At 41.2% G+C, this 16,348-nt stretch overlaps 1 protein-coding gene across 12 annotated transcripts in view; it reads left to right on the top strand.

Moving 5' to 3' along the window:
• The window catches only part of arid1b (AT-rich interactive domain 1B), a 217,958-nt gene that overhangs the window by 67,481 nt on the left and 134,129 nt on the right, over positions 1-16,348 (top strand). For 8 of the 12 annotated variants that reach the window (XM_023952008.2, XM_023952011.2, XM_023952010.2 and 5 more), the window contains one exon: positions 3,222-3,323. The exons of the other annotated variants lie outside the window; for them this stretch is intronic. In XM_023952008.2, the coding sequence (XP_023807776.1) occupies positions 3,222-3,323 (102 nt within the window). The remainder of the gene's footprint in view (positions 1-3,221; positions 3,324-16,348) is intronic. 12 annotated transcript variants of the gene reach the window in all.

Genomic DNA, 16,348 nt, shown 5'->3' on the forward strand with positions numbered 1-16,348 from the left:
TTATTTTAATTGAACTAAAAAAATGTAAGAAATTATTTTGATTCAGATTGTAATTTGTTTATTTTAATGAAAGCTGCATGGATTCAGATGCTGGTGAATTGTTAGGAGAAAGCAGGAATTTTGGGCCACTTTTCTTAATACTTTCCTGCAACTTGTAGTTAAAGTCATAATTTTATGTGATTTTTTTTTTTTTTTTTTAGCTTTTTTACTCATTTACGTACCTTAAAAACTCATAGTTACAAATACTTGGGATGTTTTAAATCCAACTCTGACGTTAAAAAGGGACTACCTTTTTTTTTTACTCTGGAAAACTTAAAAAACGCTCAAACATAAATTGGATGAAAATAAAACCCCAACAAATGAGTAATAGTCCTAAAAGTAAGCCAAAAATGTATCCCATCATGAATAACTCAAGAAATGTTTTTAATAGTGCAAAATAACAAGTGGAAAGTATAAATTATTATTTTTCAGAAATATTTAAAAGGAGATTTGTGATTGGGTGGCAACAAATCTTTACATACTTTAAGCCTTTTTTTTAACTTATTGTGACAATATATAGAAATGCAAATGAAAAAATCTATTTAGTAGTTGATTTAACAGCATAGATTTGTGTGGAGTTGCTCTCAAAAAAGGTTTTTGTTATTGTGAAAAGTGAAACTCTAAAGAATCTACAAAAGGACAGATAATTCCAAAAACGATTTATAGCCTGGAAGCTTGAAAGATTACACAGTTCATAATAATTCAGTTTTCACTTGATACGTGTCCTGCTGCGAGGGATTATCTCCAGCTATAAAATGATATCACCTAGCTGACAGGAATATTGCTCACCTGCTCCATAATCAGAAAAAGGATAAGAAATCAAACTGTGGGGAGAAATGGATTTTTGAAAGTTCCAAGCGGAGGACAAGCGCACGCTCCCGCGTCTGCGTGTTGTGTCTGGTGATGCCGGCACTCGCGTGTGATCCCTCGCTGATCAGTTATCACTAATCCTCCCACTCAGAGAGCTCTGTAACAAGTTGGCATTGTGCCGTTGACGCTTAACATGATGGAGGAACGACCTTCGCGCTGAATGAAAAGAAGAGGTAGAGGGAAGGAGGGCGAGATTCAGACGGAGAGGGCAACACCTCTGACAATGGGGAGAAAATTGGTTTACACTAGATAGGCTTATGATTACAGAGGGAAAGAAAATGACTCGGTTCGAACAATGGCAGCCAGTGTGCGCCTTTACATGGGTTTGGATGTGTGTGTGCATGTTTGGAGGATTAGTGAGTGGATAGACTGAGATTTGGGTGGAATGAATCCGTGGTTACAGTGGGCTGATGCGCTTCTTGGTGCCTCATTTTGATTGTGACTCCATCTAACTGGAAATCGAGGAGTCTGTTGCATCCCTAAACCGAAGACACTCCACGCCCAAACCCTCTTGTCCAACTCGGCCTCGTTATCACTGCAGGGATGAGACTTATTTGATGACACAACAAACTCTGTGGGGGCGTCACGACTGTAGGCCAAAGTCATCCTGCAAACAAGTCGATGCAACAAGAGAGAAAAGAAAAAAATATGTCTTCACGTCCTGTTTGTTTCTGGATACTTTCACATCCACTAATTTGTATATCAAAGAAGCTGCAGCAAATATGCCCTGGAGGTATTTCACAGCTGAACCATAAAATGATTTTTCATAACATGTCTAGAAACTCAGCTTGTAGGAACACAAGTCTTTTGAAGTCCCCCACAGCACTTTTTTACTGAAGGTGTTGATTCACTTCTCTTGTATTTCAGCCATAAAGTCACACTTGTTACTGCTGTAATCACCCAATTTGGAAGCGCTTGTACTTCACGAAACCATCACCAGTGTTTTTTTATATTTATTCTCCTTAAACATAGCATTTTTGCTAACCATGTGGGCTCACGAGGGCCACACAATAGGGACCCAGAAATGGGTAATGCCAGAGTACTGTTTGATTTTTGTCTCTTAGCTGTTTGTATAAGCTGGTAGTATGAAATATTGTGTCAAAAGCCCTGTTAGCAGCACAGAGGACAGAGATTTCTTGTACTTGATGAGCAGATTTCTGCAGATATTAGACGGAATTTTGCTCCACTAATCTTTACAAATTACTAAACCTTTTAGATTTGGTAGCTGTTGCTTAGTAACTTAGAGCTTCATCTCTCTATAGGTTTTCTACAGAAAGGAGGTCCATCCACCACCCATTTTAAGCCACGTGGTGGAGGGAAGGAGGTTCTTACTCAGGATTTAACGGCACATGACTCCCATCAACACCCTGAAGTATCCCTGTGCAGAAAAACACCCCAAAGCATAATGCTTCCGCCTCCATGCTTGACAGTGGAGATGGTGTTCTCGGGGTCATAGGCAGGGACTCAGGGACTCAGTTTATGCCAGAGCTCCATGTTGGTCTCATCTGACCACAGCACCTTCTCCCAATCCCTCTCCAAACCATGAAGGTGTTCTTTGGCAAACTTGGGCCTGCACATGTGTCTTCTGAAGCAGGGATGCTTTGTGAGCACTGCAAGGTGTTAAACTATTACAGCGTAAAGTCTTAGCAATGGTTTTCTTGCTGACTGTGGTTCCATCTGCTTCGAGATCATCAACGAACTCTTGTTGGGTTGATTTGGGCCCATTTGATCATGGAAACTCCACCAAGTGAGATCTGGTTTGGAACTCCAGACCTAAAGGTGGATTGATGGTCATGTTGGAATTCATGTATTTTCGCACCAACAGTTGTCACGGTAACCCCCAGCTTCCTGCTGATGGTTTTGTAGTTCACTCTAGTCTTGAGCAGGTCTACCATCTTTTCCCTTAAATCCATTGAAAGCTTTTTGATTAGTTCAAACAGGTTTCTTCAATTCAGGACAGGTTGATTAGTTCAGTCTAATAGGTCTGTGTGAACCAGAACTCTTAATGGTTACTAGGGGATGAAATACTTAATTCCTTCAATGAAATGCAAATAAATTGATATAAATTCTTTAAAGTCAATTTCTTGTTTTTCTTTGTGATTTTTATTTTAAATCTCTCACTGTTCAAATGAACCAACCATTAGGATGACAGACGGTCAGTTTGTTTTTAAGTGGCCAAACCTGCAAAATCAGCAACGGATTGAATCCTTGTTTCTGATGTCTGAAATCATATTAGGATCTCATCAAATCCATGACTTCTGATATGTTTTTTTTTTCTTTTATGTTTTTATTTATAATTTTTTTTATCTTAGGAGTCCCAACAAGAAAACTACACCGTTAGAGGTTCAGCTCCTGGGAATTCTGGGAAATCCAATGAGGACGGCGTTTCCCACATCCGCCCGTCCAGCCTCCCTGTAAGTGAACATCAGCGGCGAGACCAAACTAACTACCAAGGCAGAAAATAGTCAGCAAATCTCAGCTTTCACAGTTTGGGGGATTTTAAAAAACAATTTTAATTGTTGCATCTTCCTGTGGTTCACCACCATATTGGATCTGATACACCCACATGCACACAGAAGCATATGCATGGATGCAGACATTGCTTCCACTGATGGTCAGCTTCCTCGAAGAGCAGCTTGGCTGGAGGAGGAATTGAGAACAAATGTGAACAAGGTGATGGGCTGTGTGAGATTTGCCTTCTTTAAAGCAAAAAAGCAAAAATAAATCGAAACGCCTCCTATTCCTGTCTCCTCTCCTCAGCACTTTTAAGGAATCCAGTTAATAGACGATTGCTAACAGTTGAGCATCTTGGCTCCGCTTGAGGTGTTTTTGCTGTAATTTGTCAGATTATTCGCAGCAACCCAAGGAGTGGAGAAATGAACTGCTAGAAAAGCTATATTAGGAGTGCAAACTCCACTCAAGCAACAGTTTTTTTTTCATGTTCTGGTGCTTTTTAAACTGTGTGCTGGTTGCTTTAATAGTTTGAATGTTCTTCACTTTAAAGCAGTCACCCTGATCTGTCATTTATCAAGGGATCCCGATTCCTCCTCTTTTTTTCCCTCTGTACATACACAGTTACACACTCTTCCCTGCCTTTTTTTATTCATAGCGTGCTATGTCATCTGCATTTCTTCCTTTTTTCTTCACCCTTTTCGTCCCCTCGCCTTTCCCTCCAAAAAAAAAAAAGCATGAAAGTTCTATATTGAGAAACGGCCTTGATGTATCAACGTGCGAGAGAACAAGACGAGAAGAGGAGCCGCCGCCGTCGTGGTTGTTGTCATGGGGGCCGATCTGTTTGAACCAGCTCCACCATCACCCCCGTATTCCCTCACCCCTTATAATCCTGGCGTTTTACCCCTTGGGTTCTCCGCGTGTTTTCACATCCCATACAAAGCCCGTCGCTCGCCAAGATCCTAATCGGCGGCAAGTTGTGATGAGAGACACAGATAAAGAGATGGATGGATAGAAAGGAGAAAGAAACGGCTCTGCGTTTGCCAGGATCTTCCAGCAAGTTGTCACAGTAGAGATGTTACTGCCCCCCCCTTGCCTTTCTCGCTCTCTTGCCAGCGTTTGATGTCAGATCTAAAGGTGCTGTCATCTTTTTTTTCACTCCTCTCTGTCTCACTCTGTCAGGGGCAAAGGAGAGCGGGTCGGCAAAGTGTCATGTTGTTGTTTTGGGAGGCTGTGTGATGGGGTGGAATGGTTTGGAGGGAAAATTATTTAGCAGCTTCCTACAAATGCACCTCCTTGTAATAGTAATATTTGAAAAAAAACATGATAGTAGTCGGTTAAAGTTGATTATTATCATGGTACGTTGATTTTTACTAGGGATAGTGGAACTGGGTATTAACATAATCTTGCATTTTGTGGTAGATGCACCAAATTTGTCATGCATGGACCGTAGGATCCCCTCTTTCAGAAAAAACATTAGCTGTGAACAGATTCTAGAATTGAAAACAAATAGAATAGGGTTGGAACGATTAATTGACTCAATGGATGAATCAAGACCCTGCGACAGACTGGTGACCTGTCCAGGGGGCTCCCTGTCTTCGCCCACAAGTGGCAGGGATAGGCTCCAGCAGCCCAGTGACCCCGAAAGAGAATAAACGCCAGAAGATGAATGAATGAACGATGAATCGAATTTTATTCCTACGATCTAACCAGATCAATCTGTCTGAAGCATGTTGTTATTCTGATAGACCTATACCATTATAAAATCATTTCAAAATGAAATAAGTCAATCATGTCAATATATGAAAATACTATTTAGATCAACGCACGGAAGATTCTTTTACTTTAACGGGACAACAACTACCGTAAGTGCATCACAGCGGACAACACACATGTCATGCAGCAAAAAAAGATCAAGCCATCATTACAGCCCAGTGTGTGAAAACAGCTGGACTAATTCTCTGTTTGTTTGTACACATATTTTATTAACACTCAAACACAAACTTTATTTATTTGTATAGCGCCTTTCATTCCTTGCTGAAAACACAAAGCGCTTGTGTTTTCAGCACTTTCAGCAATTTAGACTTGATTATCTTGGAAGAAGTACAAGATAAGTACAAGATCTGGAAAACTTCACCAGCACTGTTCAGTACACATGCAGGTATTTAGCTCTGACATGTTTGGCTAAAGATATCCAGATTGATTTTAGCTCAGGGAATTGTATCGTTTAAAATGAACCAACATTGACTATGAATCTGATCCAATTATTATATGAATTGTGAAAATAAATCTTGAACAAAATAAATTGTTATTATGGTATGTTGATTTTTAGTCAGATGAGTGGAACCGCATTTTGTGCTAAAAGCACCAAATTTGGCTGCTGGACCTCTCGCACTTGACCGAGGAAGGAGGAAGCTCCTAATGTGCGTTATATAAATAAATAATTAAAAAAAAAACTCTTTATGATGAACAATGTTCAATGTTCTTTAATAAATGTTTCACAAATGATCAGAAATGTTTCAGAATCGTTTTTGATAAGTGAGGAGCGGTGATGGACATTCTTCGGTCGTGCGGGTGGGTTTTGGATTCATCTTGTTATCCAATTTATTCTTTACAACCACATTTATGCTGTATTTATCCATCCATCTTCTGAAGCTGCTGAATCTTTTTCGGGGTCACAGGGTCGCTGGAGTCGACCCAGCTCCTGTCGGGTGAAGGCGGGGGTGAACAGTCGTCAGTTTATGGCACACAAACGCGCTCATATGCACACCTACGGGCAACTTGGAGTGGCCAATTAACCTATGAAGCAAGCTTTTTGGACTTATCGGAGAAAACCGGAGAAAAACCCACGCATGCATGAGGAGAACATACAGATGGGATTCAAACCAGAGCCCTCTTGCTGTGAGCCAAGAGTGCTACTCACTGCATCACCGTGCAGCCGTGTTTTTTATCCAGTTTTCTTTTATTTCCTTCTCTGATTTTAAAACTGTTAAGCTCTTTGGCGATCTAATGTTGATGTAGAGTGCCACAGAAAAATACAGTTCATTCATCAGTTCACTCAGGAAGGTTTTTATTTTCTAGTTTTCTTTTTCAGGTTGATTTCCTTTTTTCAGCCCATAACTATTGTTGAATTAAGTGGCTTTTTCAAAAAGGAAATAATCTTTGAGCAGAAAAAAATGGCTAAAAATGTTCTCCTTTTCATTTTTCATGTAAAATGATACCTGATGCTTTCAGTTATTCTTTGACTTTAAAGACAAGCTCCAATAAAAATGTTGTTTCTCAAAGGAATGATGGGAAGTCTGGGCAGGCTTACTTTATGCTATTAGTCCCTCCCACAACTCAGTTGTTTTTGCCCACAACTGGCATAAATACAACTTAAAGACCACTGGGAACGCTTGATGGTGGATTTTGTGTCCTCAGAGAAGACGGCGTTGACTATAACCTCTTGATCGTTTGTTTCCCCTCAGAGAGTCTGTGATGGAGTTGCACTTTTTCCAAGTCGGGTGCTGCTTTTTTCCAAATGAATCTGATTTTTTGGGGTTGTGTGCACCCGCAGGTTCCGTTGGCTTGCCTTCTTGGCGCCCCTCGCTATTGCCAGCGCTTTTGTGGCAATCAGCGGAAAGGTGAAAAAAAGAGGAGCGATCGGTCTCTGTTTCTAGCCGCTCCGCTTCACCCTCAGGCTCTTCTGTAAGCCCTCAGCCTTCTCCTTCAGCCCGCTGCCAACCTGTTCCAGTGACTACATGTACCCTTCTCTCCTGCTTTCCCCTGACAGCCTGCCAGGCTGCCGCGCAGCCTCCCATCCTTTGGGACATGGGGAGGGATGGCCAGCCATGTGGAAAGACGGAGTGGAGGTGGGAGGGCGGGGGAGAGAGAAAGGGCGCGAAGCGCTGAAGTGAAACGTGGTTATCTTTTTGTCACTTGTTCAGGATGAGGGATGTCGAATCCATGCTGTGGGATTCTGGCAGTGCTGTGCTTTTCGGATAAGTACACATGCACACACGTGCACTTTTACTCTTTCCCACAGATGAACCAAAAAAACGCTCTTACAGGTCTTGTAGTGCTCGTTTGTCCCTCCTTGACTTATTCAGGATCAAAAAGAAAAAAAAAACCTCTGAAACATAATTTCCTTCTCTTCCTCCAAGCCTTTCCACCTCCTCTGTTTTCCTGATGTGAGGTCATGAATGATTGACAGGGCACAGCTGGAGAGGCTGCATACGCACACATTTCCCCCCACACAGCTCTGCACCCGCACACAGCTCTGTTTGCACAAATGTCCGTTCAGCTCCCACCCCTCCCTCCTGCACGTGCACGCTCCCCCTGGCTGCCCGCTCTCATTCCGGTGCTGCCTGGCTCACTGCCGGGTTTTATTTTAAAGTTCCCCAGACAGGGACAGCAGGCAGCGCAGAGTAATGTCATCCAGCCTGCACATTAGTGCTCGCTGGGGAGGAGGAGGAGAAGCAATATGAGGAAGATGAAGAGGAACACATAACCCAATGTGGAAGGGAAAAAAAAAAAGGAGCGGGGATAAATTGTAGCAAATAAATGATACTGTGTATGTTTTGGAGTGTTGAGAAAGTGTGCTTTTGCAGAACGTGGAGGGGAGAAGGCCTGTGGGCTATTCTTAGAACAGACAGCAGCACTGAAGGCCACTGCAGCCCCCCCCCCCCCCCCCCCCCCCCCCCCCCCCCCCCCACACACACGCTACCGCTACCGCCGCCATAGTGGCTCTGAGAGGGGAGCTGATGTGCAGACTCTGAGGCTTCACGCCAGCCTTAAAACTAGCAGAATGTCTGCAGGGCTGTATTTTCATAAGCCCCTATTTCTATTTTTTGTTTCATCTCAAAGAGTTTGTATAAAATGACAGCAAATAATCTGAGCCTCCACCTTTTTTCACCGCAGATATCATGACACAGCATGTCATTGAAAATGCAGACAGGCTATTTTTTCCCGCTTCTATCCCAGCCTGCTCCCTCTCATGAATCATTTAGCTCACTCACACAGTTTCATGTACGAGCAGGGTGTTTTTGATCCTCCAGAGGCGGGAACACATGTTTGTCCCTGGGCTCACCATTTGTTTCCCTGTAGCACGCAAAACCATTTTAATTGATATGTGGAAGAAGCTATTTTAAACATCTGAATGTAAGAAATGTAATGGTAAAGATATCTTAGCTGTTTCTTTGGTGTACATTTATACAAAATTGTGTGCTTTTAGAGCTGGGTATCACTGCCAAATCATTAAGTAAGGTTCACAAACACACAATTTGATTTAAAATTGTATACAATTCCATCACATATAGATATTTTTTCACTTTTTTACCCCCCCAAAAATTTGTTTGGTTATAAAAATGTCCTTTTTGTACTGATATAGATTAATAAAGGTAGAGCTTTAATTATAAAATTAGAAATTCTTTAAAATGAATGAAAATAATATGGTTTAAAGAAAGTTATTTTAATGGATTTGGTACATTTATCTTTTTTTAAGTGAAAATATATTTTTTTTAAAGTTGCAAAACAACAGTTTATGATTTAAATCATGACAAAAACTACCATCTGTGACTTTGTGTTGGCTTTGGAGTAGTTGCAAAATACGATTATCTCCTAGAAACATTAGTTAAAAAAAACAATTGTACAAAAATGTTTTTGCATGACTATTAAGTTACAAAAAAGGTTGGAAATTTCAAAATAAAATGGAACATTTCTTTAGTAAAGACTGACTGTAACAGTTTTGGCCTAAAAATAATGCAAGATTTTTTGTTTAATTGTTTAATACATTTGATAAAAGTTTGAATTGGTTAATTAAACCTTTTAGGTATAAGATATAAATTATAGCAACAGCCATCTAAAGTGAGCATTTATCAGGCATTTTACCTGCTATCTGTGACTTAGCCTTCTACTTGCTTTGGAGCAGCTGCAAAATAAGATTATCTCATGAAAAAAAAGTTGTTATTATTTCGCCTTTTAGATTTTTTTAATTATATTAGGACATCATGTGTGACGCAGGTTATCACAAATAACACAATGGTGGTGTTTTTCAAATTGTTCAAATCCCTACTCAAAGCGAATTTTATTTGGTTACAGAAATGTTTTTGCATGACTATAAAGATAGATTTGATAAACGATTTAAAAAAAAAACCTTATTTGTTTAGAACATTTTCTGATCTAAATCACAGCACAAACAACATCTAGAGGGAGCATTTATCTGGCATTATTTTAAGTTATCTTTGACTTAGCGTTTTATTTGCTTCGAAGCTCCTTCAAAATAAGTGTATGTTTCTTTTTTTGACGCCTATGAGGTTTTTTGCTCTACATCTCATGGCATTATGTGCGACGGCTGTTGTTGGCGGTAACACCAGGCTGAGCCCCAGTGGTGTAGGGAGAAGCAGGAGGCTCTGGTAAAGCCCAGCCACCCTTGACAGGCTTGCTGGCTGAAGCCCTGCACAGCGGCGCTAAAGGGCAGACGCCACATCTGTGTATTCATGTACACACCTTCCCCCAGTACTGCTTTCTAACTCACACACAGCTACTTCATGATCGCCATATATTCCCCACGTGTGTCAATATGACTTGAGAATGCGGAGGAAATGGAGAGGGATGAACTTGGTTACGAAAACAGCCATCTTGCTCCACTGGCGCCTGTCCACCAAGCTCTCCTACAGAGGAGGAGAGACGCGAGGGGGAGATAAGGAGGAAAGTAAGCATAGACTGACCCTACAAGGAGAGAAATGTTCCCCCTCTGCATCCTTTTAAAATCCCTTGCCAGTCAGTCCTCCTCCCCTGACTCGTGTCTTTTGTCAAAGCTTATTTCTCCTAATAGATCGGGAGGAGCGGTTCAAATTGAGGACAATTTAGGACAGAGAACTTCTTTGCTTTTTTGATTCCAGGAACCTACAGAAAAGATGATGAAGAGCAGTCTGTGTGAGGCCAAATGTGTGTCACTGTGTGCGTTTGGGACTTAGCAGAGAAAACACAAAACACACTGTAGGGGATTCAAATCCATGACAAAATTCTTTTTTAAAATAAGTTTTATGAGGCGCCTTTCTAGACACTCAAGGTTGCCTTACGACAGAAAAAAGAGTAGAATTAGAAGCAAAAGTAGTAAAAAAAACTAAAATGTAGTTAACCTTCAAAGTCTCTGCACTCACAAGTAAGTTTGCCAATCGGCTCTTCACGATGATGCAGAAATGAAGCTGACCCCACCCCCCATTAACATTATTTCTATTTAAAATTTACGTAAAGTTTTCAAAAAAGTTTTTAGCTTTGACATTTTTGCTTTAAGAGTTCTGACATATAATTGTGACACCCTTTGGGATAAACTTTGTGCGTGAATAAGTGAGATTCGCCTGGCAGCTTTTTACATATTTTTCACATCGTTTTGACCTCGTCTTTGCTATGTTTGTGGATTTTTACATTTTTATTTTGTCTCTATATGTTTGATCTTTTGTTACAAAACATACAAACTGATTAATCTAAATGTTTGGGGATTTTTGCAGCCTATGAAAAGATAAAATGTACCACTTGGCAGGGGCGGAGCTACAGGGGGCATTGGGAGAGGCAAGTGCCCCCCAGTTTTCCCCCATGAACCATTCATCAATATAAGCTTTAAGCACTCCAAAAATAACAAAAGCTATGCATTTAAATTACGTTTTTTGGCCCCTCAAATTACATTGTTTTTACATGTTTGAATTTTTGATCCTTTAACATTTGTGTTTGATGATAAATCAGTAAAGAAGGTAGAAAAGCAGAAAAGAAATGTTAAAAAAAGCCTCACATTAATAAGGGTTAAAATACATTACTGTAAATAAGATGCTTTTTCCTTTTGAGATTGGTAGCTAAAAGTCTGGCCTCTCTTTATTTTTATTTTTAGATCAGAATAATTTCATAAGACAAACTAGATTTAGCCATTTGTATATTTGCAACACAGATTTTACAGAACAATTTGAATTTTTTTCAAGTGTTACTGAACCATTAGAGCTGATTATTAGTATTTTTTCAGAAAACCTTTTTTTTGTCCAAAATGATCAAATTCAGAAAGATGTCTTCCTCTTTGCAGAGCAGACAGACACTGAGTGACTGTTTTTTTTTTTACTCTACCTTTTCTCAGTTTACTCTCCCCTGCTTTGAAGCGGGCCGTGACTCTCTGCCACTACAAAAAAATAAAAATAAAAAAGGAGACAAGAACCCATCTATTTATGCTTTTGAGCTTCCCCTCATCCCACTTCACCCCCCCCCCCCCCCCCCCCCACACACACACACTTTTCCGAGTCTCAGTCGCTCCAGTTTATTTCTATGTCTGTTCCCAAATGTCTGGACTCCCAGCAGGCGACCTGGGGAGGGCGGGGAGGTGCGAGACAGCTCAGGATGGAGGGAGGAATGAGCCGCTGTGGGAGGAGCCGGCTGTCATCCCCGTGGCTCCCTCTGGCTGCTGGGAGGCTGCAGTTGCATCTCGCTTTGGATTCGAGAGCATCGGAGTGGTTGCTATAGCGACAGGAAGAGAGTGCGCGCAAACTCCTTGGGAGGTTTATTATGCATGATCCTCACCGAGACAAGTCCTGATGGCATTACAGTGGTGTTATTAATCTACTCTCAGAAAATATCTTTAAACACATCCTCACGCGCGCACACCAAGAAGAGCACACAGCCCTCTTCACAGCTGGATTCAGGCTTCATGTTGTGCTTTTTATAGATTAAGATCAAGTTTTTCCTCTTATTATCTTTGAAAAGGTTTAGCCGGCTACACACAGCTCACAGGCAAATACGCACACAAAAAAAAACACACTCCGGCACATGCAGAGTGTCTTATCTGATTGCAGATAAAAGTGTTGGGTCTGTTTAAGCCGCTAATGCAGTCTGCAGGATGTATGGCTTTTGTTTTCCACGAAGGCCTGAGAAACACCTAGACAGAGAGATTGATTGATAGATACAGAAAATAAAAATGATGGATGGGATGTATTACCAAAAAAAGAGGAAAAAGTGGGAGGAGCAGATGTGGAAGAAGGATAGATGGGAGGAAGAGGATGAAAGTAATGTTCCATTAATCCAAAGCCAGGCTCTCGCTGTGGGCCCCGGCACCAATCTGCATCTCCCTACAGTCAGGCTGCTATACATTTTTCATGAACGCTGAGTGAGAATTAGCGACGGATTGCTGCTGCAAATTGCTTCTCCTTGGTTGGGGGACTATGGAGGGAGAAAGGATGAGGTGCAGGGAGAAGGGCAAGATTTAAGAAGGGTGCGAAGGATGCAAAATCCAAGTGGGTGGACGACAGCGCCAGAGCAAGGGGATTCGTGGGATAAGTGAGAGCGGATATTGTTAGATTTTACAGCTTTTTTTCTCAAAATATCCTTAAAGTCCCACTTGGATCATCTTTGATCAATTTTAAAATCTGCCCCAGTGGTCTTTTAATTAGGATTTTGTAGGTAAAATTGTCTCTTTTTTTTTTAGGACATCATTTCTGCAGAGCGGCAGTTGTTCTTTGGAAATTTGCCTCTGGGTTGTGGACGGGACTTTTGGTGTGGAGCAACCCCCACCCCCCTTCCCCTCCCCACTGCTGAGAGCTCCAATGTGGCCCGCCCAGTGTATTAACTACTTTCGTTCCAACCCTCTCATCTGGTCTAAACTGATAAAAAAACAAAACTGTTTTTTATACGACACTAACATGTAAATGATAACTGAACTGGGCAACCCCTCCCCCCTCACAAGTACCCATTGTCCCAAAAAAGGTGAACTCCCACAGACTTCTATAGAGAAATAAGAAGCTATGATATTTTTTGCTGTAGGTCAAGTTATTTAATGATTAACCGACCAAAAAGCTGCCTCAATAAACGTAGGGGGCCTCGCATCAAACGTTTAAAGCGTTTGATTGACAGATTCTCCCGAGCCCGCTCTCAGTGGAAGGGGAGTGGCCTTCTAACGTGCTTACTCTTGATTGGAGAGAGTGATTGCCATAGAAATATAGACGGACCAATCACAGCATACTAAGGACGTTTGGTTCCAACATGGTGACAGACATATCAGAAAATGGCTACTGAATTGACTTCAATTGGTTGGAACCGGAAGAAAACCTTTTTTTTCTATTAGTGATGTCATCGCAAAGTTATATATCAAACAGTTATTGGTAATAAAATACGCTATTTTTCCAACAACATTTCCTGATTGGTTCTTTGAATAAAGAAGTACTCAGAAACGGCAATTTGAGCGTAGTTTTTATTTATATATGTCTTCAATCATCCGAAAAAAGCCACAAAAACAGGTTAAAAACACCAAAAACCAGGATTTTCATCGGAGTGGGTCTTTAAATATCATCATATTAACATGTTTGCATGGATGATGTACCCTGTATCAATCCTAATCTTTAAAAAAAAACGTAGAGTGTGCGATAACAGGAAAATCCGCCACAGTTTTTTTATTCTTATTTAAAATCCAGTTTTGTGTCAAATTTTTCCCCATTGTTTGACCTTTTATTTTAAGCGTAGTTGGTTGCTTTGGGGTTATTCTTTTTTTGGAATTTACAGGTCAGACTCAGATGTGTTTTTGCTGCAGTGTTATTTATTTGTTTTGGACAGGATTGGAAGTGTGTGTATGTGTGGGCCTATGATTGCTCCTGTAATCTGCTCTCTCCTGTCAGCTACCGTTATTACAGTTGTCGATATGGTGCTCAGGGCTTTATAGACACAAGCAACAAGGCTCTGTCTGGACGCCCGCCAGACTCTGTGTGTGTTTGTGTGTGTGTGTGTGCTCGCCAAAGAGCTTGATATTTGCCTGCACCCTTGTGTGTGCACACGTGTGTGTGATCTTTTGCTCTGTGTGTATGTAATTGATCTCTCGGCTCATGTCAAGGCCGGTTCAACTGTGTGTTAATTGCTTATGTTTCAAAGTGTCGGTCCCAGCAGTATGTGTCGGTGTGGCTTTTTAGCTGCTGTGTGTGTGTGGACGTGTGTGTGTGTGGTCCGTCTTTGCTCGGACGGGTTGACTATGATAGTGGATGGAAAACAGGCGAAAGGTGGAATAAAAACCAGTAAAAGTAGTGAAAGAGTTTGGGAATGAACTGGAAAAAGTTTTGAGTTTTGATGGAAACAAAGAAGTATGGATGTTTCTTAAAGACCCACTCTTATAAAACTGCGTTCTTGTGGCATTTTTGTAATGTAGAAGACAGATAAAAAGGAAATTAGTATTAATATTTCTTTATTCAAATCGTTGTGAATCAGGAGCAGACGAAAAAATGCTGTTCAAAAAACCTTTAGCGTATTTTTTGGAGTATAAGTCATGTTTTTTAATTGTTTTTTTTACATCCATTGGGGGTTCAACGTATACTCGGGTGAGACTTGTATGTGATTTTAAGAATAAATAGCAACAACAGGTAGAGGGTGCTAGAGGGGCTAGAGGTGCATTAGAATTTGCAAACAGTGTTGCCAGATTGGGCGGTTTTCCGCCCAATTGGGCGGTTTTTGTTCTAAATTTGCGGGTAAAAATGGCTTTGGGCGGGTATGCATAATTTGGGCGGTTTTAGGGTCTGCTCGGCGGGTTTTTCCCCCTCATGAATATATAATAGCGGACTACGTTAGGCTGGGTGGCTGTTGAAGTCTTATGTTCTGAAGCTCCGTGAACGCACCAGGTAGAGACGCTTAATGGGTTCTGTCATCTAACCTGTTGTTGGGGGTTTGCCGCCCCGCCCCTCCTCTGAGAAGTTGCGTTGTTTAAAGGTGACACCGCGGTCGCGTGTGGGCGGAGCTACGAGCTAACGTTATGGTCTGATCGATGCATGTCTGTGTTTATCAGTGCATGGTAGACACGGAGAATGAGGAGAGATCAGGTTTATTATTTTGAAGAGTTCTACTTGGTAATCATGTTTCCATGTTTGAGTTCATGAGATCGTCCCAGAAAGTCTCTGCTTCAACTCCCGCAGTGAAAGCTGCGTGTGAATCTGACGCCCGTGTTTCCATCTCTCTGACAGTTTGAAAAAATCTACAAAAGCTGTATTTGTTGTTTCTCCCAATCATAGATAGATAGATAGATAGATAGATAGATAGATAGATAGATAGATAGATAGATAGATAGATAGATAGATAGATGGATGGATGGATGGATGGATGGATGGATGGATGGATGGATGGATGGATGGATGGATGGATGGATGGATGGATGGATGGATGGATGGATGGATGGATGGATAGATAGATAGATAGATAGATAGATAGATAGATAGATAGATAGATAGATAGATAGATAGATAGATAGATAGATAGATAGATAGATAGATAGATAGATAGATAGATAGATAGATAGATAGATAGATAGATAGATAGATAGATAGATAGATAGATAGATAGATAGATAGATGGATGGATGGATGGATGGATGGATGGATGGATGGATGGATGGATGGATGGATGGATGGATGGATGGATGGATAGATAGATAGATAGATAGATAGATAGATAGATAGATAGATGGATAGATAGATTGATTTGATTGTGCTTTTAGACTGGATAGGTAGCTGTGAAAAGCCAGTCGAGTAATATCCCCTTTCTACATCTGTGATTTGTGAATGTGTAATTCATTTGACTTGATCTTATTTTAGAAAGGGCGTAAAGACAACGGAACGGGCTTTTTCAGGAACTGAGTGAGCCCACGCAGGCGAAATTCTCATTGAGCGACCCCGTATTTTAAAATGCACTCCTGCAATCCTAACTGAGCCGTGATCCCACGCGGTCAATTCTCCTTTGCGCCCTCACCAGGATTTGCGCTGTGTTAAGGGGCGTTTTTGTCACTTGGGGGGTGGTAACCTTTCTGGTTGATCTGATTGGGTAAAATTTGCATGTCGTATCCGGCGGGGCAGGGGGGCGGGACTTTCATTTTTCAGAGCGGGGGGGGGGGGGGGGGGGGGGGGGTTAACAGGCAGAGCTGCATCCGGCTCTCTGCCTTTTATCATGGTTTCTATATAGCATACTTTCACAACCATAAGGCGAACATAAAAGTCTTACATTTTCTCCA

This window comes from Oryzias latipes, chromosome 22, assembly GCF_053564925.1.
Source record: "Oryzias latipes strain Hd-rR chromosome 22, Olatipes_Hd-rR_3.1".
Lineage (NCBI taxonomy): Eukaryota > Metazoa > Chordata > Actinopteri > Beloniformes > Adrianichthyidae > Oryzias > Oryzias latipes.